Source organism: Lathyrus oleraceus, chromosome 6 (genome assembly GCF_024323335.1).
Source record: "Lathyrus oleraceus cultivar Zhongwan6 chromosome 6, CAAS_Psat_ZW6_1.0, whole genome shotgun sequence".
Lineage (NCBI taxonomy): Eukaryota > Viridiplantae > Streptophyta > Magnoliopsida > Fabales > Fabaceae > Lathyrus > Lathyrus oleraceus.
This window is the reverse complement of record NC_066584.1, coordinates 442,699,116-442,716,085: the sequence shown is the minus strand read 5'-3', so window position 1 is coordinate 442,716,085 and position 16,970 is coordinate 442,699,116. Positions and strand designations below refer to the sequence as shown.

At 37.4% G+C, this 16,970-nt stretch overlaps 1 protein-coding gene across 1 annotated transcript; it reads left to right on the top strand.

Moving 5' to 3' along the window:
- The first annotated feature begins 8,706 nt into the window (after window positions 1-8,706).
- On the top strand, window positions 8,707-14,727 carry LOC127095591 (protein argonaute 10). Its single transcript, XM_051034262.1, has 21 exons — window positions 8,707-8,919; window positions 9,152-9,552; window positions 9,791-9,999; window positions 10,586-10,735; window positions 10,841-10,974; window positions 11,109-11,218; window positions 11,311-11,417; window positions 11,495-11,633; window positions 11,711-11,935; window positions 12,041-12,112; window positions 12,328-12,450; window positions 12,532-12,691; window positions 12,801-12,922; window positions 13,003-13,140; window positions 13,235-13,377; window positions 13,457-13,519; window positions 13,609-13,672; window positions 13,767-13,902; window positions 14,020-14,093; window positions 14,175-14,301; window positions 14,391-14,727. Exons 2-21 carry the CDS (start codon window positions 9,184-9,186, stop codon window positions 14,594-14,596), a joined length of 2,871 nt encoding a protein of 956 aa, XP_050890219.1. The 5' UTR covers window positions 8,707-8,919; window positions 9,152-9,183; the 3' UTR covers window positions 14,597-14,727.
- Window positions 14,728-16,970: the final 2,243 nt, after the last annotated feature.

Here is a 16,970-nt window from a genome sequence, read left to right as displayed (position 1 = left end):
GACTGGTGGCTAGAGACTCACGAGAGGTTGACCGTGGCAGGTGAAGCCATTACTTGGGATGTATTCCGTAGGGAATTCATGAGAAAGTATTATCCGGAAGATGTCTGTGGTAAGAAGGAAATTGAGTTCCTTGAGCTGAAGCAAGGAAGCATGTCTGTCACTGATTATGCTGCGAAATTTGTGGAGCTGTCCAAATTTTATCCTCATTACACTGGTGCTGGTGCTGAATTTTCAAAGTGCATCAAGTTTGAAAACGGACTGCGCTCTGAAATTAAGAAGGCTGTTGGGTATCAGAAGATACGCATTTTTACTGAATTGGTTGATAGCTGCAGGATATTTGAAGAAGACAATAATGCTCATTACAAGATTGTCAGTGACCGCAAGGGCAAGCAACATCAAAACCGTGGCAAGCCGTATGATGCTCCAGCTGGAAAAGGGAAGCAAAGAGCTGCTCCGGCTCAGAGAGCTAGTGGGGGAGGTGCTCCTGCTGGTATAGATTGCTTCAAATGTGGTCAGGCTGGTCATAAGAGTAATGTATGCACTGCTGAAGTAAAGAGGTGTTTTCGCTGTGGTAAGATTGGTCATGCAATAGCTGATTGCAAGCACAAGGAAGTGATTTGTTTTAATTGTGGCGAAGAAGGGCATATTGGAAGTCAGTGTCAGAAGCCAAAGAAATCTCAGACGGGGAGGGTGTTCGCATTGACCGGAACTCAAACCTCCAGTGAGGACAGACTTATCCGAGGTACGTGTTATATTAATGGCTTTCCTCTTGTAGCTATTATTGACACAGGTGCGACTCATTCCTTTATATCTTTGGATTGTGCTGTGAAACTTAAGTTAGAGATATCTGAGATGTTTGGTAGTATGGTGATTGATACTCCTGCGAAGGGTTCAGTGACTACTACTTCGGTTTGTTTAAATTGTCCTTTGAGTATTTTTGGTAGAGACTTTGGGATGGACCTAGTGTGTCTTCCACTAGTGCAGATTGATGTTATTCTGGGTATGAACTGGTTGGTGTTTAACCGAGTTTCTATCAACTGTTTTGATAAGACGGTGGTCTTTCCTGAGATTGAGGAGGGAAAGAGTTTGTTTCTATCAGCAAGGCAAGTGAATGGAGAAGTAGCTGATGGGGCAGAGTTGTTTATGCTGTTAGCGACTTTGGAGGCTAAAGATAAGCTGGTGATTGGCGATCTAGCCGTGGTGTGTGATTTTCCTGATGTGTTTCCGGAAGAGGTGAATGAATTACCGCCAGAACGCGAAGTGGAGTTCTCGATTGATTTGGTACCTGGTACTAGGCCGATATCGATGGCTCCGTACCGTATGTCTGCTGTTGAGTTAACTGAATTGAAGAGTCAGTTGGAAGACCTGTTGGATAAGAGATTTATTCGTCCGAGTGTGTCACCGTGGGGTGCACCAGTGTTGTTGGTTAAGAAGAAAGAAGGTACTATGAGGTTGTGTGTGGACTACAGGCAACTGAATAAAGTGACGATCAAGAATCGGTATCCTTTGCCGAGGATTGATGATTTGATGGATCAGTTGGTTGGTGCAAGTGTGTTCAGCAAAATAGATTTGAGATCTGGGTATCATCAAATACGTGTGAAAACTGAGGATATTCAGAAGACTGCTTTTAGAACAAGGTATGGACATTATGAGTATTCTGTAATGCCTTTTGGTGTGACTAATGCGCCTGGAGTATTTATGGAGTACATGAATAGGATTTTCCATCCGTACCTAGACAAGTTTGTTGTGGTGTTTATTGATGATATTTTGGTGTATTCGAAATCTGAAGAAGAGCATGCTGAGCAATTGAGAGTGGTTTTAGAAATTCTACGAGAAAAGAAGTTATTTGCTAAACTATTCAAGTGTGAATTTTGGTTAGAAGAGGTGAGTTTTCTTGGTCATGTGATTTCAAGAGGTGGTGTTGCTGTTGATCCTTCTAAGATAGAAGCGGTGTCTAAGTGGGAAGCTCCGAAGTCTGTTGCTGAGATTCGAAGTTTCCTTGGTTTGGCTGGTTATTATAGAAAGTTCATTGAGGGATTTTCTAAGTTGGCGTTACCATTGACGATGTTGACTAGAAAGGGGCAAGCGTTTGTTTGGGACTCAAAATGTGAAAGAGGTTTCCAAGAGTTAAAGAGAAGGTTAACTACTGCTCCTATTCTGATATTACCGAGTTCGTCGGAATCATTTGAAGTTTACTGTGATGCTTCATTGTTGGGTTTGGGTGGCGTGTTGATGCAGAATAAGCAGGTTATAGCTTATGCTTCAAGACAGCTGAGGGTTCATGAGAGGAACTATCCGACGCACGATTTAGAGTTGGCAGCTGTGGTATTTGTTCTGAAATTATGGAGGCATTACTTGTACGGGTCAAGATTTGAGGTTTTCAGTGACCATAAAAGTTTAAAGTATTTGTTTGATCAAAAAGAGCTGAATATGAGACAGAGAAGATGGTTAGAATTTCTGAAGGATTGTGATTTTGGTTTGAATTACCATCCGGGTAAAGCAAACGTAGTGGCTGATGCATTGAGTCGGAAATCATTACATATGTCTATGTTAATGGTTAAGGAATTGGATTTAATTGAGCAGTTTAGAGACTTGAGTTTGGTGTGTGAGAGTACTCACAATAGTGTTAAATTGGGAATGTTGAAGTTAACAAGTGGTATTCTGGATGAGATCAGAGAGGGTCAGAAATCCGATGTGCTTTTGGTTGATAAGTTGACTCTGGTGAATCAGGGTCGAAGTGGTGAGTTCAGAGTTGATGAAAATGGTATTTTGAAATTTGGTAGTCGAGTGTGTATTCCGGATGTTGCCGAACTTAAGAAGAGTATTCTTGAAGAAGGACATCGTAGTGGGTTGAGTATTCATCCTGGAGCTACGAAGATGTATCATGATTTGAAAAAGTTATTTTGGTGGTCGGGAATGAAGAGAGAAATTGCGAGTTTTGTTTATTCTTGTTTGACTTGCCAGAAGTCAAAGATTGAGCATCAGAAGCCGTCTGGGCTAATGCAACCGTTGGCTATTCCAGAGTGGAAGTGGGATAGTATCAGTATGGATTTTGTTTCTGGTTTACCGAGGACAATTAAGAATTTTGAAGCTATTTGGGTGATTGTTGACAGATTGACAAAGTCGGCTCATTTCATTCCGATCAGAATGGATTATCCGTTAGAAAGATTAGCTGAGCTGTATATTGAGAAGATTGTAAGTTTGCATGGTATTCCGTCGAGTATTGTTTCGGACAGAGATCCTAGATTTACATCGAAATTCTGGGAAGGTTTGCAGAAGGCTTTGGGAACTAAACTGAGATTGAGTTCTGCATATCATCCGCAGACTGATGGTCAGACTGAGAGGACGATTCAGTCACTAGAGGATCTTTTGAGAGCTTGTGTTTTGGAAAAGGGAGGTGCTTGGGATTGTTATTTACCTTTGATTGAGTTTACCTACAACAATAGTTTTCATTCGAGTATTGGTATGGCACCGTTTGAAGCTTTGTATGGTAGGAGATGTCGGACACCGTTATGTTGGTATGAGTCCGGTGAGAGTGCTGTGGTTGGACCGGAGATTGTTCAACAGACTACAGAAAAGATTAAGATGATTCAGGAGAAGATGAGAATTGCTCAGAGTCGTCAGAAGAGTTATCACGACAAGAGGAGGAAGTCACTTGAGTTTCAAGAGGGGGATCATGTGTTTCTTCGTGTTACTCCGATAACTGGGGTTGGTCGAGCTTTGAAGTCAAAGAAGTTGACACCTCGATTTATTGGTCCTTATCAGATTTTGGAGAGGATAGGAGAGGTAGCCTATCGTATCGCTTTACCGCCGTCACTTGCGAATTTGCATGAAGTTTTTCATGTGTCTCAGTTGAGGAGGTACATTCATGATCCGTCGCATGTGATCCAAGTAGATGATGTACAGGTGAGAGATAACCTGACTGTTGAAATATCGCCTATGAGGATTGAGGATCGAGAGTTGAAGCAGTTGCGGGGTAAAGAGATTGCCTTAGTGAAAGTAGCTTGGGGAGGACCAGCAGGTGGCAATGTGACTTGGGAACTGGAGAGTCAGATGAAAGAGTCTTATCCAGAGTTATTTGCTTGAGGTATATTTTCGAGGACGAAAACTCTTTTAGTGGGGGAGAGTTGTAACACCCCGAATAAAATAAGAAAATTATTTAAATTAAGTTAATAATATATTTATTAATTTAATTAAATAAATTGAATTATTGGATTATTATTATTATTATTATTTGGAATAATAATTATTGGAAAATATATAAGTTGGAATAAGGAAAAAGGGTTTCAGATTGGTAAAGAGTTTTCACGTGAAACAGAGAAGCGGCTGAAAGGTGAAAAGTGGAGAAAGGGCAAAGAGGAAGAGCTAGAGAGCAAAGGTTGAAGAACGGAAAAGCTCGAAGCTTAGAGATTGCCGGATTATCTCAGGTAAGGGGGGTTTATCGTCGTTTAATGGGTATTATAGATTAACATGTCATGGGTAGTGATAGCCGTTGAATTGACCCTAATTGGGATTTAGAATGCTGAGAAAATTGTGATGATTAAGTTGTATGAAAACTGAAATTGAATCGATAATTGTATGTGTCTTGATTTTCCGATAATGTAGCTTTTTACGGAAGTTGAATCGGAGGTCCGGAAGTCCTCCAACGGCGGAAAATGCGGAAAACTCTGCATTCTGCATGGTGTTAGCGCAGGAACTGCTGTTTTGCCTGCGTTAACCGGTTAACCCAGGGTGTTAACCGGTTAACACTGTTATAAATTGTGAAAATGTGCTGTTTTGCCTGCGTTAACCGGTTAACCCAGGGCGTTAACCGGTTAACACTGTTGCGTGTTGCCAGAAAATGTATTTTTGTCCTGCGTTAACCGGTTAACCTAGGGCGTTAACCGGTTAACACTGTTGCAGTGTGGAAAAAAATTGTTAATTTTATGTTGTGAACACAATTGGTATTGGCCTATTGTAGGAAATTGTGATGAGTAAATTTGTTGGGTTTATGTTGTGAAATGTTGATACAAATATGTTGAAAAGTTGATTATAAGTTGTTTTTGTTGAAAATACTGAGTTGTAGGCTGATGAGCCAAAGTTGATTATAAGTTGTTTTGTTGAAAATAATGAGTTGTAGGCTGATGAGCCAAAGTTGATTATAAGTTGATTTTTGTTGAAAACGTTGTTGTGTTGCTGTTATTATTATGTTGTTAAAAATTCAAGTCGTACATGCCATATACATTCATATGCATTAAGTCGGAGCTTTGCTCACACCACGTTGGCCTGGATTGGCAAAAATATGGAGCTTTGCTCACACCACGTTGGCCTGGATTGGCAAAAATATGGAGCTTTGCTCACACCACGTTGGCCTGGATTGGCAAAATTTTAAGTTGAAAGTTGAAGGCTTATGCCTTGATGCCCACTAAACTGGCAATGATTTTAAGTTGGGAGTTTTACTCCGAATGGTACCACATGCATGACGAGTCGAGTCTCATTTGAGTTGCATTTTATGTTGTTGCTGAGTTGCATTTTATGTCGTTATTGAGTTGCATTTTACGTTGTTATTGAGTATGATATTTGAGTTGATGTGCCGTTACTGAATGCATGATATGATTAGGGTGATTAACGTGTAAATTTACTTAACATAACATGATAATTCATAATGTTTGTTATATCGATTGAGGAACTCACCCTTACAACTATTTTTCAGGTAACGAGCAGTGAGTGAGTAGAAGCTAGTGCTTGGAGTCTAGTGTGGTCTTCTTAGTGGGTCATGCTCTGATAGATGTAACATCGGGACGGGATGTTTTAATTGTTTTTTTTGTTGGTTGTTGAACCTTTTTACATGTAATATGTTATACGTTTTAATTGGTTGACATGATTTCTATCCGCTGCGTATTTTTGAAATGTTTCATGGATGATATAATAAAAGAGCATGACAGTTGTTATGATGAATGATGTGATTCGAAGATGTGACACCCTTGTTTGTGTATTTACTCTGATAAATATTTGTTGTTGTTATTAAATATTTGGGGTATTTTAGAAGGGTGTTACACTTAACACCACAACTCAAGGATTTTACAGAGGTGTCAAATAAAGTTAAATCATAGGGGATATATGAGACATGTAAGTAATGTGAACAAAATTATTTCAAAGGTCCTGCAATACCATGACTCCCAAACATTAAGTTCTCAATAAAAGACCTATATGGGGTTATCTGTTGGTGTAAGCCCTAGGGGCCAATACTTTTGGTACTTGTATCGAATTATTTAAAGGCATTTTCTTTATTATGGTTGATTAATAAAGTCCCTAGAATAGATAGTCCGTTTAATGTATTAAGTGTGACTTAATCATGAGAACACATTAAACATAAGGGCACTATTCTTAAAGTATCCGTAGTCGAGCTTTAATGTGAAGTGGGATAACATTAAAGCATTAAGACTATTATGTTTGTAGACTGATGATCACATCTCATGGATCATGGATAAAGAGTTATCAAGTCTTAAACATATGTATGAATATTAGGAGTAATATTTATACCGGATTGACCCGCTATGAGAATACTATATAGAAAGTTATGCAAAGTGTCATAAGTTATTCTCATGGTGATAATAGTGTATACCACTCTTCGACCTGAAACCACTATAGATCCTAGATGTAGAGTCGAGTGCTTTATTGTTGATCCAACGTTGTCCGTAACTGGATAACCATAAAGACAGTTGATGGGTACTCCACGAAGCATGCTGAGGGACATGAGTGTCCTAGATGGAATTTGCCAATCCTGCGTAACAGGATAAATGTCTATGGGCCCAATATTGAACTGGACAAGGGTGACACGGTCTATACCTTGTGTTCAATATAGACATAAGGGCAAAGGGGTAATTATACACATAATTATTATCACAGGAGGTTTTGTCAGATCACATGACATTTTCATGACTTGGGTAGCAGTGATGTGTTGCTAGATACCGCTCACTGTTTATTATGTTAAATACGTGATTTAATATAATTGCCAACGCCGCGAAAACCTATAGGGTCACACACAAAAGACGGATTGATGAGAGATAGAATAATTAAGGAACATCGTAAGGTATGGTGTACTTAAGTAGAATACGAAATATGGTAAGGTACCAAGTACTTAAGTGATTTTGGCATATTATGAGATATGGGCCAAAATGCACTTAAGTGGGCTTTTTGGGTTGAAGCATTGTAACTCACTGAGACAGAAAACACAACTGAAGAGTTGGAATTTCGTATCTCTCTCTCTCACTCAAAGCCTTCATTCATAACAGCTAGCACTGCGATTGAAAGAATCCGTTCGTGTGGACTGAGTAGAGACGTTGTCATCGTTCAACGTTCGTGATCGCCCCGTGGATCTGTATCAAAGATTTTGATCATTATCAGAGATCTGCACCAAAGGTTTGAATCGCCACAAGAGGTAACGATTCTATCACTGATCATGCCCATTCGTAAGGATCACCAAATGGAGAAATTTTTAAATTCCACTGCGCCTTGGATGGCAATTCTCCTACATTATCCCCATAAAGATGATCCAAAGATGATTGAGGTGCATATTTTCAAACGGGACGTGAAGAGAGTCACAGTTGACCCTGAAATATTAGCTGACAATTTATACTAGAAAATTGTTAAAGAGATGTAACTCATTAGAGTAGCTACAACCTTAGCATGGAAGCCTAGTAGTATTATTGTACAAATAGGAAAACATGAATAGCCATATAACTTGCAACACCATTTTTTGTCACAAAAGAAATACCAAGACAATGAAAGTATGTTATCTAGTAATAAGTTTCCCCATTTCATCATATAATATAATCATCAATCGCCCAACTCTGGATGTATTTGTAATTTACTTGACGTTTAAGTAGCCTCTCGATAATAGGGAAATCAATGTGGTGAAAGGCGATTAGGAGGTTGTTAGACGATGTTATAAAGATAGCTTAAAACTGAAATCAACAAGAGGGTGAGAGAGCATTCCATATACCTCATACAAACTCTCAGGATGTGAACCCTTCCCAAAGTTTGACCGATTTGAATCTTAGAGAATACTTCAATGAAAAAAGCGTGGCCCCTATAACGTGGCCCTTATATCAGACGTAAAAGAAGTGTAAATGGTAAAATATCCTAACTATGTCACCAACCTCATGACTTTGTTGGAGGTAGCACATGAGAAACTCACCATGACAATGTTAAAAAAGAACAATAGTCTTTTTGTTTGATAGTCGTCAAACATATTAAAACTTGATGAAAGCGTTATAAACCATAAGTTAGCCCTCATACCAATTGACAATAATATTTTTTCTCAATCATTGGTTTGAACGCGCATCAGATTTTACGTGTGACCCAACAAAATTACTATTTATAACTTCTTACAAACATTGTGGAGCGAGATAGGAATGAAAAACATGAGTCCAAACACTTCTATTTTTCATATTTTATTTATAACTAAATTAGATTTCGTTTTCCCTAAAATTTTGAGGAGGGTAAAGCTAGTAAGACTTAGAAGTAGGAAGCACAATCGAGCAAGTGAAGAAATAAATGTGTGGAATTCAAATTATTGTTTGTTTCCTTTGGAGTGATTGGTATCTCCATGCGCATAAACCAACCAAATACCTTTCATTTTTAGTTTTGCGTATATCATAAATAGGCATGTTAACATCCCCGAGGAGGCTGCGCAAGCAAGAGATAGAAAGAGAAAGAGATAGAGAGAGAAAGACAAGTTTAAAAGCAAAAGTAAAAAACACAGAAAAAAGCTATTACACGTGATAAAGAAACTACCAAAAGTGCTTTGCATGCGTCTATAACTTCATCATATCACCCATCATCTTCTCACTCACCCTCTCTTTCCCTTCCATTTTCTCTATATACATACACCCTTCTACTATTACACATACTAGTACTTTACAACAAAACAACTAGGTAAGTTTCTTCTTCTCAGTCTTTGTTTTTTTTGTCCTTGATTTATTAATTCTTCTCTTCTTTGTTCATAGTCATTGGCTTCTTCACTGAACAATCAAAATGTTCTTTTTTTTTGTTGTTTTTTTTATTTTTCTTTATTTTTTGTCTTTTTTCTGTTTGTGATGTTTCGTTTTCCCCAGCTTAATGTTCTGTGTTTTATTTTATAGCTGAAACAATTGTTACTATTTGGCAGATATAATAATAATCAAAAGTTTTGAAGTCAAGATGCCTGTGAGGCAGATGAAAGAAAGCTCAGAGCAACACATTGTGATCAAAACCAATTTACACAATTCTAAGAATGCTTCAGCACCATCTTCAGAACAAAACCATACACACACTTCACTTCAACCAAGGAACAAAGGAAGAAGAAGAGGAAGAGGTGGTAGAAAATCTGATCAAGAAGAAATTTTGATGAGATCATGTACTGTAACAACAACAAGTAGTTCTTCCAATGGAAATGTTGGTTTTCCTAGTTCAAGCAGGTCTTTGAACTTTGCTACCAGACCTGGATTTGGAACAGTTGGGACAAAATGCATTGTGAAGGCTAATCACTTCTTTGCACAGTTACCAGACAAGGACTTAAACCAATATGATGTAAGAAGATCTTTTCCTTTGTATTTATTTATCACAAAACTGAAAGAAAAATCAATTAAATAGTATTTAAGTTCTTCCAGTGATTTTCTACTTATAGGGGAGAGGTTCTGATTTTTGCAGTCCTCTTTTTGGTTGTGCTATTTATGAAACTTAAATTTGGTCTGAGGCTTTTGTTCCTATTGTTGCTTTTGCTTTTAATGTAGTGTCATCATTATTATGTGTTGGTTTTGTATTGAAGGTTACTATTACTCCTGAGGTGTCATCAAGAACAGTAAACAGATCCATTATAGCTGAGCTTGTGAGATTGTATAAAGACTCTGACTTAGGGATGAGGCTTCCTGCTTATGATGGCAGAAAAAGTCTGTACACTGCAGGCCAACTTCCCTTTTCATCGAAAGATTTTATGATTAAGCTTATAGATCAAGAGGATGGACTTAATTGCCCCAAGTAAGCATTTATTGCCTTTTGTCTAGTAACCTAATTGCCGGAATTTCAACCCTTAAAGATGAATAAGTGGAATATTAGATCTCTCTGCACAACTATCAACTAATTTGGCTTAACATGATGTTGCCTATTAACACTTTAATAATTTCTGCACACATTGAGAGATTGAGGATTTGGATTTGGATTTGCCACGGTCACAAATCTCATACATTCACGCAGTCAACTCATCGTTGACCGTTGGATCAAGATCGGATGGTGCAGAAAGCAAACATATTTTGATTTTTCTTAACTCTAACACGCCAACTTTGAAATCTGAATTGTCTGATTCGGATTCAACGACAACCCATAAATTGACTGCGTGAATGCGTGAGATTTGTGATTGACTACATGCACTCCGAATCTAAGAGAATACCCTTTTTGATGCATTGAATGATAACCTAAAAAGTGAACCTTTTAATAAATGTTTTCTCTTTTTTGATTTCTTTTGATCAGTGGCACACATCATAGCATTTGCCAAAACAAAATAGTGTTTTGATATGTTTAAACATAAGTGCAATTTCGGCTGACACATTTTGGTAAATATTTTTAGAAGGGTAAAAGAGTACAGGGTGGTCATTAAGTTTGTTGCTAAAGCAAATTTGCATCATTTGGGGAAGTTTCTAGCCGGTAAGCGTGCCGATGCGCCACAGGAGGCACTTCAAATTCTTGATATTGTACTAAGGGAGCTATCAACTAAGAGGTAGTACTAGTCATTCATGTGACTTAAATTTTGAACTTCAACAGATGAGAGTGTAATATGAAGCTTAAGTTCTTGTTTATCTTACAATGACTGCATTTTTTAAAGGTATTGTCCCATTGGAAGGTCATTCTTTTCGCCCGATATAAGAAAACCACAACGGCTCGGAGAGGGGTTGGAGTCATGGTGTGGATTTTACCAGAGTATAAGGCCTACTCAGATGGGCCTTTCCCTCAATATAGGTATATTACTAACATTGATTATATAAGTACTCTCTGGATTTAAATATAAGCAAAAAAGTAGATATATTTCGTCCACGAGGAGTATAATTTAACTCTTCATTTCTCTTCGTTTTGTTTGTTAATGCGTTTCACAGATATGGCGTCTGCTGCATTCATCGAGCCTCTTCCAGTTGTAGAATTTGTTGGGCAGCTATTAGGGAAGGATGTGCTGTCAAGGCCATTGTCGGATGCCGATCGCATCAAGGTATGTTGTGATATGGAGAGAGCTAGTGTAGTTCATCTATTATGTTATCAATATTGTGTTTTTACATAACTATTCCTCTTTATGTCTAACAGGTTAAGAAAGGTCTTAGAGGAGTTAAAGTTGAAGTAACACATAGAGGAAGTGTAAGAAGAAAATACCGTGTTTCGGGGTTAACTTCTCAACCAACAAGAGAACTTGTGTAAGTGGTTTTTCTCAATAATCAAATATATAATGATTTTATTCTAGATCAGTTTTTAATGATGATTTTTTCTTTAGGTTTCCTGTTGATGAGAATTCAACTATGAAGTCGGTAGTTGAATACTTTCAAGAGATGTATGGTTTTACTATTCAATATACTCATCTTCCTTGCCTTCAAGTAGGCAACCAAAAGAAGGCTAACTACTTACCTATGGAGGTTTGAAAAGTGCCTTGCAATTCAAGTAACTATTACATAGTATTTTTGCTTATTCTTGTGTGTATCTGGTTCTCCAGGCATGCAAAATTGTCGAAGGTCAACGTTATACAAAAAGATTAAACGAGAAACAAATTACTTCTCTTTTGAAAGTTACTTGCCAGAGACCTCGCGATCGGGAAAACGACATTTTACAGACCGTTCAACATAATGCTTATGACCAAGATCCTTATGCAAAGGAATTTGGAATTAACATCAGTGAGAAACCAGCGTCTGTTGAAGCACGAATTCTTCCTGCCCCTTGGGTAATGTACTCCTCCTTCTATTTATCTTGCTTGTCATAAACCGAAGACATGTCATTTATATATAGTTTCTTACTATTCATTGATGTAAATCATTTTCGACCGCAGCTTAAATATCACGAAAGTGGGAAAGAAAAGAACTGTTTACCCCATGTTGGCCAGTGGAATATGATGAATAAGGTATTTTGTTGCATTGCTATACATCACACATATTTGATCTATTCCGCATTTAGGAAATGGTATTATTATTATTTAATAGTTCATAATCATAAAATAGTCCAATTTGATTGAACTAATGAAACATTGCGATATCTTCTATTCTTGGTTGGCCTAGTGATTTTCTGTAATAACTTGCATTACTGATATCTTTGTCTCCTAATTCTTGAGTGCCACAGAAAATGATTAACGGAATGACTGTTAACCGGTGGGCTTGCATAAATTTCTCAAGGGGCTTGCAAGATAGTGTTGCTCGCACTTTTTGTAATGATCTCGCTCATATGTGTCAAATATCTGGCATGGTAGTTTTCTATCTTTTTGTATGCGTTGTAAGTGCAGAAAGAAAATTTTCGATATCTAATGCTATGTTTTTTTTTTTGCAGGAATTTAATCTAGAGCCTGTTATCCCCATCTACAATGCCAAGCCTGAGCAAGTGGAGAAAGCTTTGAAGCATGTTTACCAAGTGTCGACAAACAAAACTAAAGGAAAAGAATTGGAGCTTTTGTTAGCAATATTGCCAGACAATAATGGTTCTCTTTATGGTAAGCCAAATGGATTGATATTTGATAATAATAACTACAAGATTGCCATATAGTATTAATCATTGATTTAAAAAAATCAGTTTTTAATATAATCATCTTTTGTTTTCAGGTGATCTCAAACGTATTTGCGAAACAGACCTTGGTATAATTTCACAGTGCTGTCTAACAAAGCATGTCTTCAAAATCAGCAAACAGTATCTGGCTAACGTGTCTCTTAAGATAAATGTGAAGGTTTGTTAGCTCTCTCGATCACATCAAAATGAATAATTTCGTTCATTAAATAGAAGTCATTTATTTACTTCTCGATGCAGATGGGAGGTAGAAACACTGTTCTTCTAGATGCTGTTAGCTACAGAATACCATTAGTTAGCGACATACCGACCATAATTTTTGGAGCAGATGTTACGCATCCTGAAAACGGAGAAGACACTAGCCCCTCAATAGCAGCTGTATTTATCTAATCTTTTTATCTTGTTTTTAATACCATTGCAATGGTTATTAGGACTTTTTTTGCAACTGATACATGCTTCCAAATATATGCAGGTTGTAGCATCCCAAGATTGGCCTGAAGTAACAAAATATGCTGGCTTAGTGTGTGCTCAAGCTCACAGACAGGAACTTATACAAGATTTATACAAAACATGGCATGACCCTGTTCGTGGCACTGTTAGTGGCGGCATGATAAGGTAATAAGAATATGAAAATTTCACTTTGTTAGTTTTGAATATTGTTATAGCTGGGTTGGTTAACCTTTTTCTCGTGCAGAGATTTACTGATTTCCTACAGAAAAGCAACGGGACAAAAGCCTCTACGAATCATATTTTACAGGTCCTTACGATTAATATATGTTGCAATATCATTATGCATGTTGATGCAAGTTTTAGTTAATCGGCGTGCTAACAATGAAATTTAAACAGGGATGGTGTAAGTGAAGGACAGTTTTACCAAGTTTTACTCTATGAGTTGGATGCAATCCGGAAGGTTAATGTCCTCAACTGCTTTCTTTTATCATTCATACATTTATATGTTCTTTTCATAACAAAAACATGTTCTGATATAAGCAATATATGTGCAGGCATGTGCTTCCTTAGAACCAAACTATCAGCCTCCAGTAACTTTCATCATTGTACAAAAACGACACCATACTCGGTTATTTCCAAACAACCATAGGGACAGGAGTAGCACAGATAAGAGTGGAAATATATTGCCCGGTAAGCTCAACATTCCTAAAATGCATTTGTGCATAAGTTAAATCCTCGTTCATTTTAAAAAAATATTGTCAAATAAATAAAATGGAATTTTTTTCTTAATATAAAATTGTCTTTCAGGGACTGTTGTCGACACCAAAATTTGTCATCCGACAGAGTTTGATTTTTATCTCTGCAGTCACGCCGGCATCCAGGTAGATACTATTCCTATTTGATGTTTAACACAAATATAAACTTGTTATTTTCCTTAACTATGGATTCTGTTTCTATCATAGGGTACAAGTCGGCCAGCTCATTACCATGTCCTATGGGACGAAAACAATTTCACAGCAGATGGAATTCAATCTTTGACAAACAATCTTTGTTATACGTATGCTAGGTGCACACGATCCGTATCCATTGGTAAACTTATTTTCCATTAAAGTGATGTTTTTCAACATGTTTTGGACAATCGAAAACTTGAACTGTCTGCAAAATTCATTTTGATGCAGTTCCTCCAGCATATTATGCTCATTTAGCAGCTTTTCGAGCAAGATTCTATATGGAACCAGAGATGCAAGAGAATGGCTCTACAGCGGATGGTGGCAATTCTAGCCATAGTTCCAAAGGAACAACAACAAGAGCAGCTGGAGAATGTGGTGTGAAGCCATTACCAGCTTTGAAAGATAATGTTAAGAGAGTGATGTTTTACTGTTAGACTCCTTTAGTTTACATTGTACAAAAAAGTATTCTATGTTAATCTTCATTGTAGAAATTTCTTCTGAAAAGCCTTTACAACCATGATTAATCTGCAGCATAGCTGAAAGAAAATGAATCAAGTAATTGTAACATTTCTTTGCCATTTCTCTATGTAAATAAACAACCAAAAATGATTATATGTGCTAGTGTACAATGGTGGATTCATGCACAAGTTTATCCATCACTATTATTTGATTCATTTCTGTAATGTTTAACAAACTCATAGCATTGTGTCCCACATTGACTAGAAAACAAAAGAATTAACTCCAGCTTGTAACCCAAGTGGGGGCATTAGGGTGGTGGCACATGGTTCAGACATCACTGGGTTAGTTGGGTGGTTACTGCAAATACTTGTGATATGGAAGTGTGGAAGTTCTTCGCCAATTTACCTTTTAAGCCTTCTATGACTAGAGATGAATAAGTCCTAGATTAATTGACGAGGTATCTATCAAGTTGCAAATTATTTGACGAATTGCTGTCCGGAAAAAATAAGGAGGATAATGCAATCTCAAGAGGTGTATCCATCATACTGACTCAATAGAGGCTACACATAGAAATATGGTATGTGTCATGTTTACGATGATGAAGAAATATACCCTTGAAAGTAGAATGAACCTGACAATCAAGAGAATAATGCAAGTTACCAAGGTTTTTCATATGAAATAAGGTTTTTAGTTTCTATTTAATTTCCTTGATGGATGCCTAACCAGATCTAGTACTAAACATATTATTGACATAAAGGACAAGAAAAATTAATACTTGTAGAAAAAGAGCGATGAAAAAAAGTGAGGAGTCGTGAATCTAAGTAAAGGAGAATCCAAATAGAATGGAATAAAATTCATGTTCTTCACGCTTGTTTCAAATCATATAAGAAACATTTGAATTTTTACATACCATTAGACTAGGAGAACATACATTAAGAATGAGTCATATAAATATATTTAGTTATTACATGTCATGGGAATTTTTTTTTTGTAAATAACATATTAGGTAAGATGTTCTGACAAGATGCGATACATTCTGTTTCAAACTGCTTTATGGTGAAATTGTGGAAAGTAACATGTTAAATAAGATGTTCTAACATTATACTAGATATCATGTCTCGAGTTGTTTACTTAGTGCCCTAGTTTTAATGGAGTGTATCTCGCGCTTTCAAAATTTGTTTCCTTTTCTTTTCAATTGAGGATCTAATCTTAAAGTGCATACTCATTTGAAAAACTTTAACTAAAAAATGGTAAAATCCATCCTAAGGTGCATGTTACTAAAACATTCATTCTAAAAAATAAGTGGATGTAAGTCAAAATCTCGTATAGGTATTTTTTAAAATACATCTATTTATTTTTTAGAAGGGGTGTGTTAGTAATTAATAACTACAAACTCCTTAAATACACCTTAAGATGCATCTGGCTAAAACACAACTTCATAGAAGCAAGTGGGTGTATCCTAGTAAAATTCACTTGCTTTTATGAATGAGTGTTTTAGTAACATGCACCTTAGGGTGCGTTTAACCATTTTTTAGTTAAAGTTTTTAGTGTTATATTCACAAATAACCTACCCAGTGCGACAATTTTGGATTGCCCTAGAAAAAGGGGCGACGAAACAGGGTCGCCCGAAGGGAGGTACAACCCCACCCTTACATTTTTCTCGCCCCTAGGAAGAAGAAACGTTAGATAAGGCGTGTATTGGATAATGGGAAAGTCAAGATAGCTACTGACCCATGTATCCCTTGGAAATAGGAATTCAACGGTCCCCCTTTTAACTGAGTGGGCGACGACCTTTTCCAAGAAAATCCTAGGAACCAGGAATTCCATAAATATCTTATCCCTCAAAGGGATATGGGACAAATTCATATTCAATCAATACCACCAATACTGCTCGGATAACACTTCACTCATAGCAGTCCTAACATTAACCATCCACTTGCAATCTAGCAGCGCTGGCCACCAGCAGGACCCCTAACCTCACATGAGTCAGTCCCCAAAATAGCCTAAAAAAACACTGTACATGGCTACTCACAATTGTGAGTTAGCCTCACCTTATCCGTGTAATATACCTACTAGGGCCTCTGAGTTTCCATACCCTTGTAGAGGGAACACTGACACACCCTGTACTTTTTTGGACAATATAGTCTCGCCCATCGTGGGGCCCGGTAAAACTGACTTGGGTCATGCCTCCTTTTAAAAACAACATCTTCCACTCCGACTCAATAATCCATTTTCCCCTTCCTTACAGGAAATGACTAGCAGGGTCATACACCACGCACCAAACACCACCGTCTGAGGTATCTCTAAGAGGGGCTTCTCCAAGATCGCTCGATAGAGATACGCGAAGCA

Excerpts from the sequence above, each read along its gene's own strand:
- LOC127095591 (XM_051034262.1), top strand. The coding sequence starts at position 9,184 with ATGCCTGTGAGGCAGATGAAAGAAAGCTCAGAGCAACACATTGTGATC. Across the intron at positions 12,451-12,531 it reads TGTGTCAAATATCTGGCATG|GAATTTAATCTAGAGCCTGT; the intron begins GTAGTTTTCTAT and ends TTTTTTTTGCAG. Across the intron at positions 14,302-14,390 it reads CACACGATCCGTATCCATTG|TTCCTCCAGCATATTATGCT; the intron begins GTAAACTTATTT and ends ATTTTGATGCAG.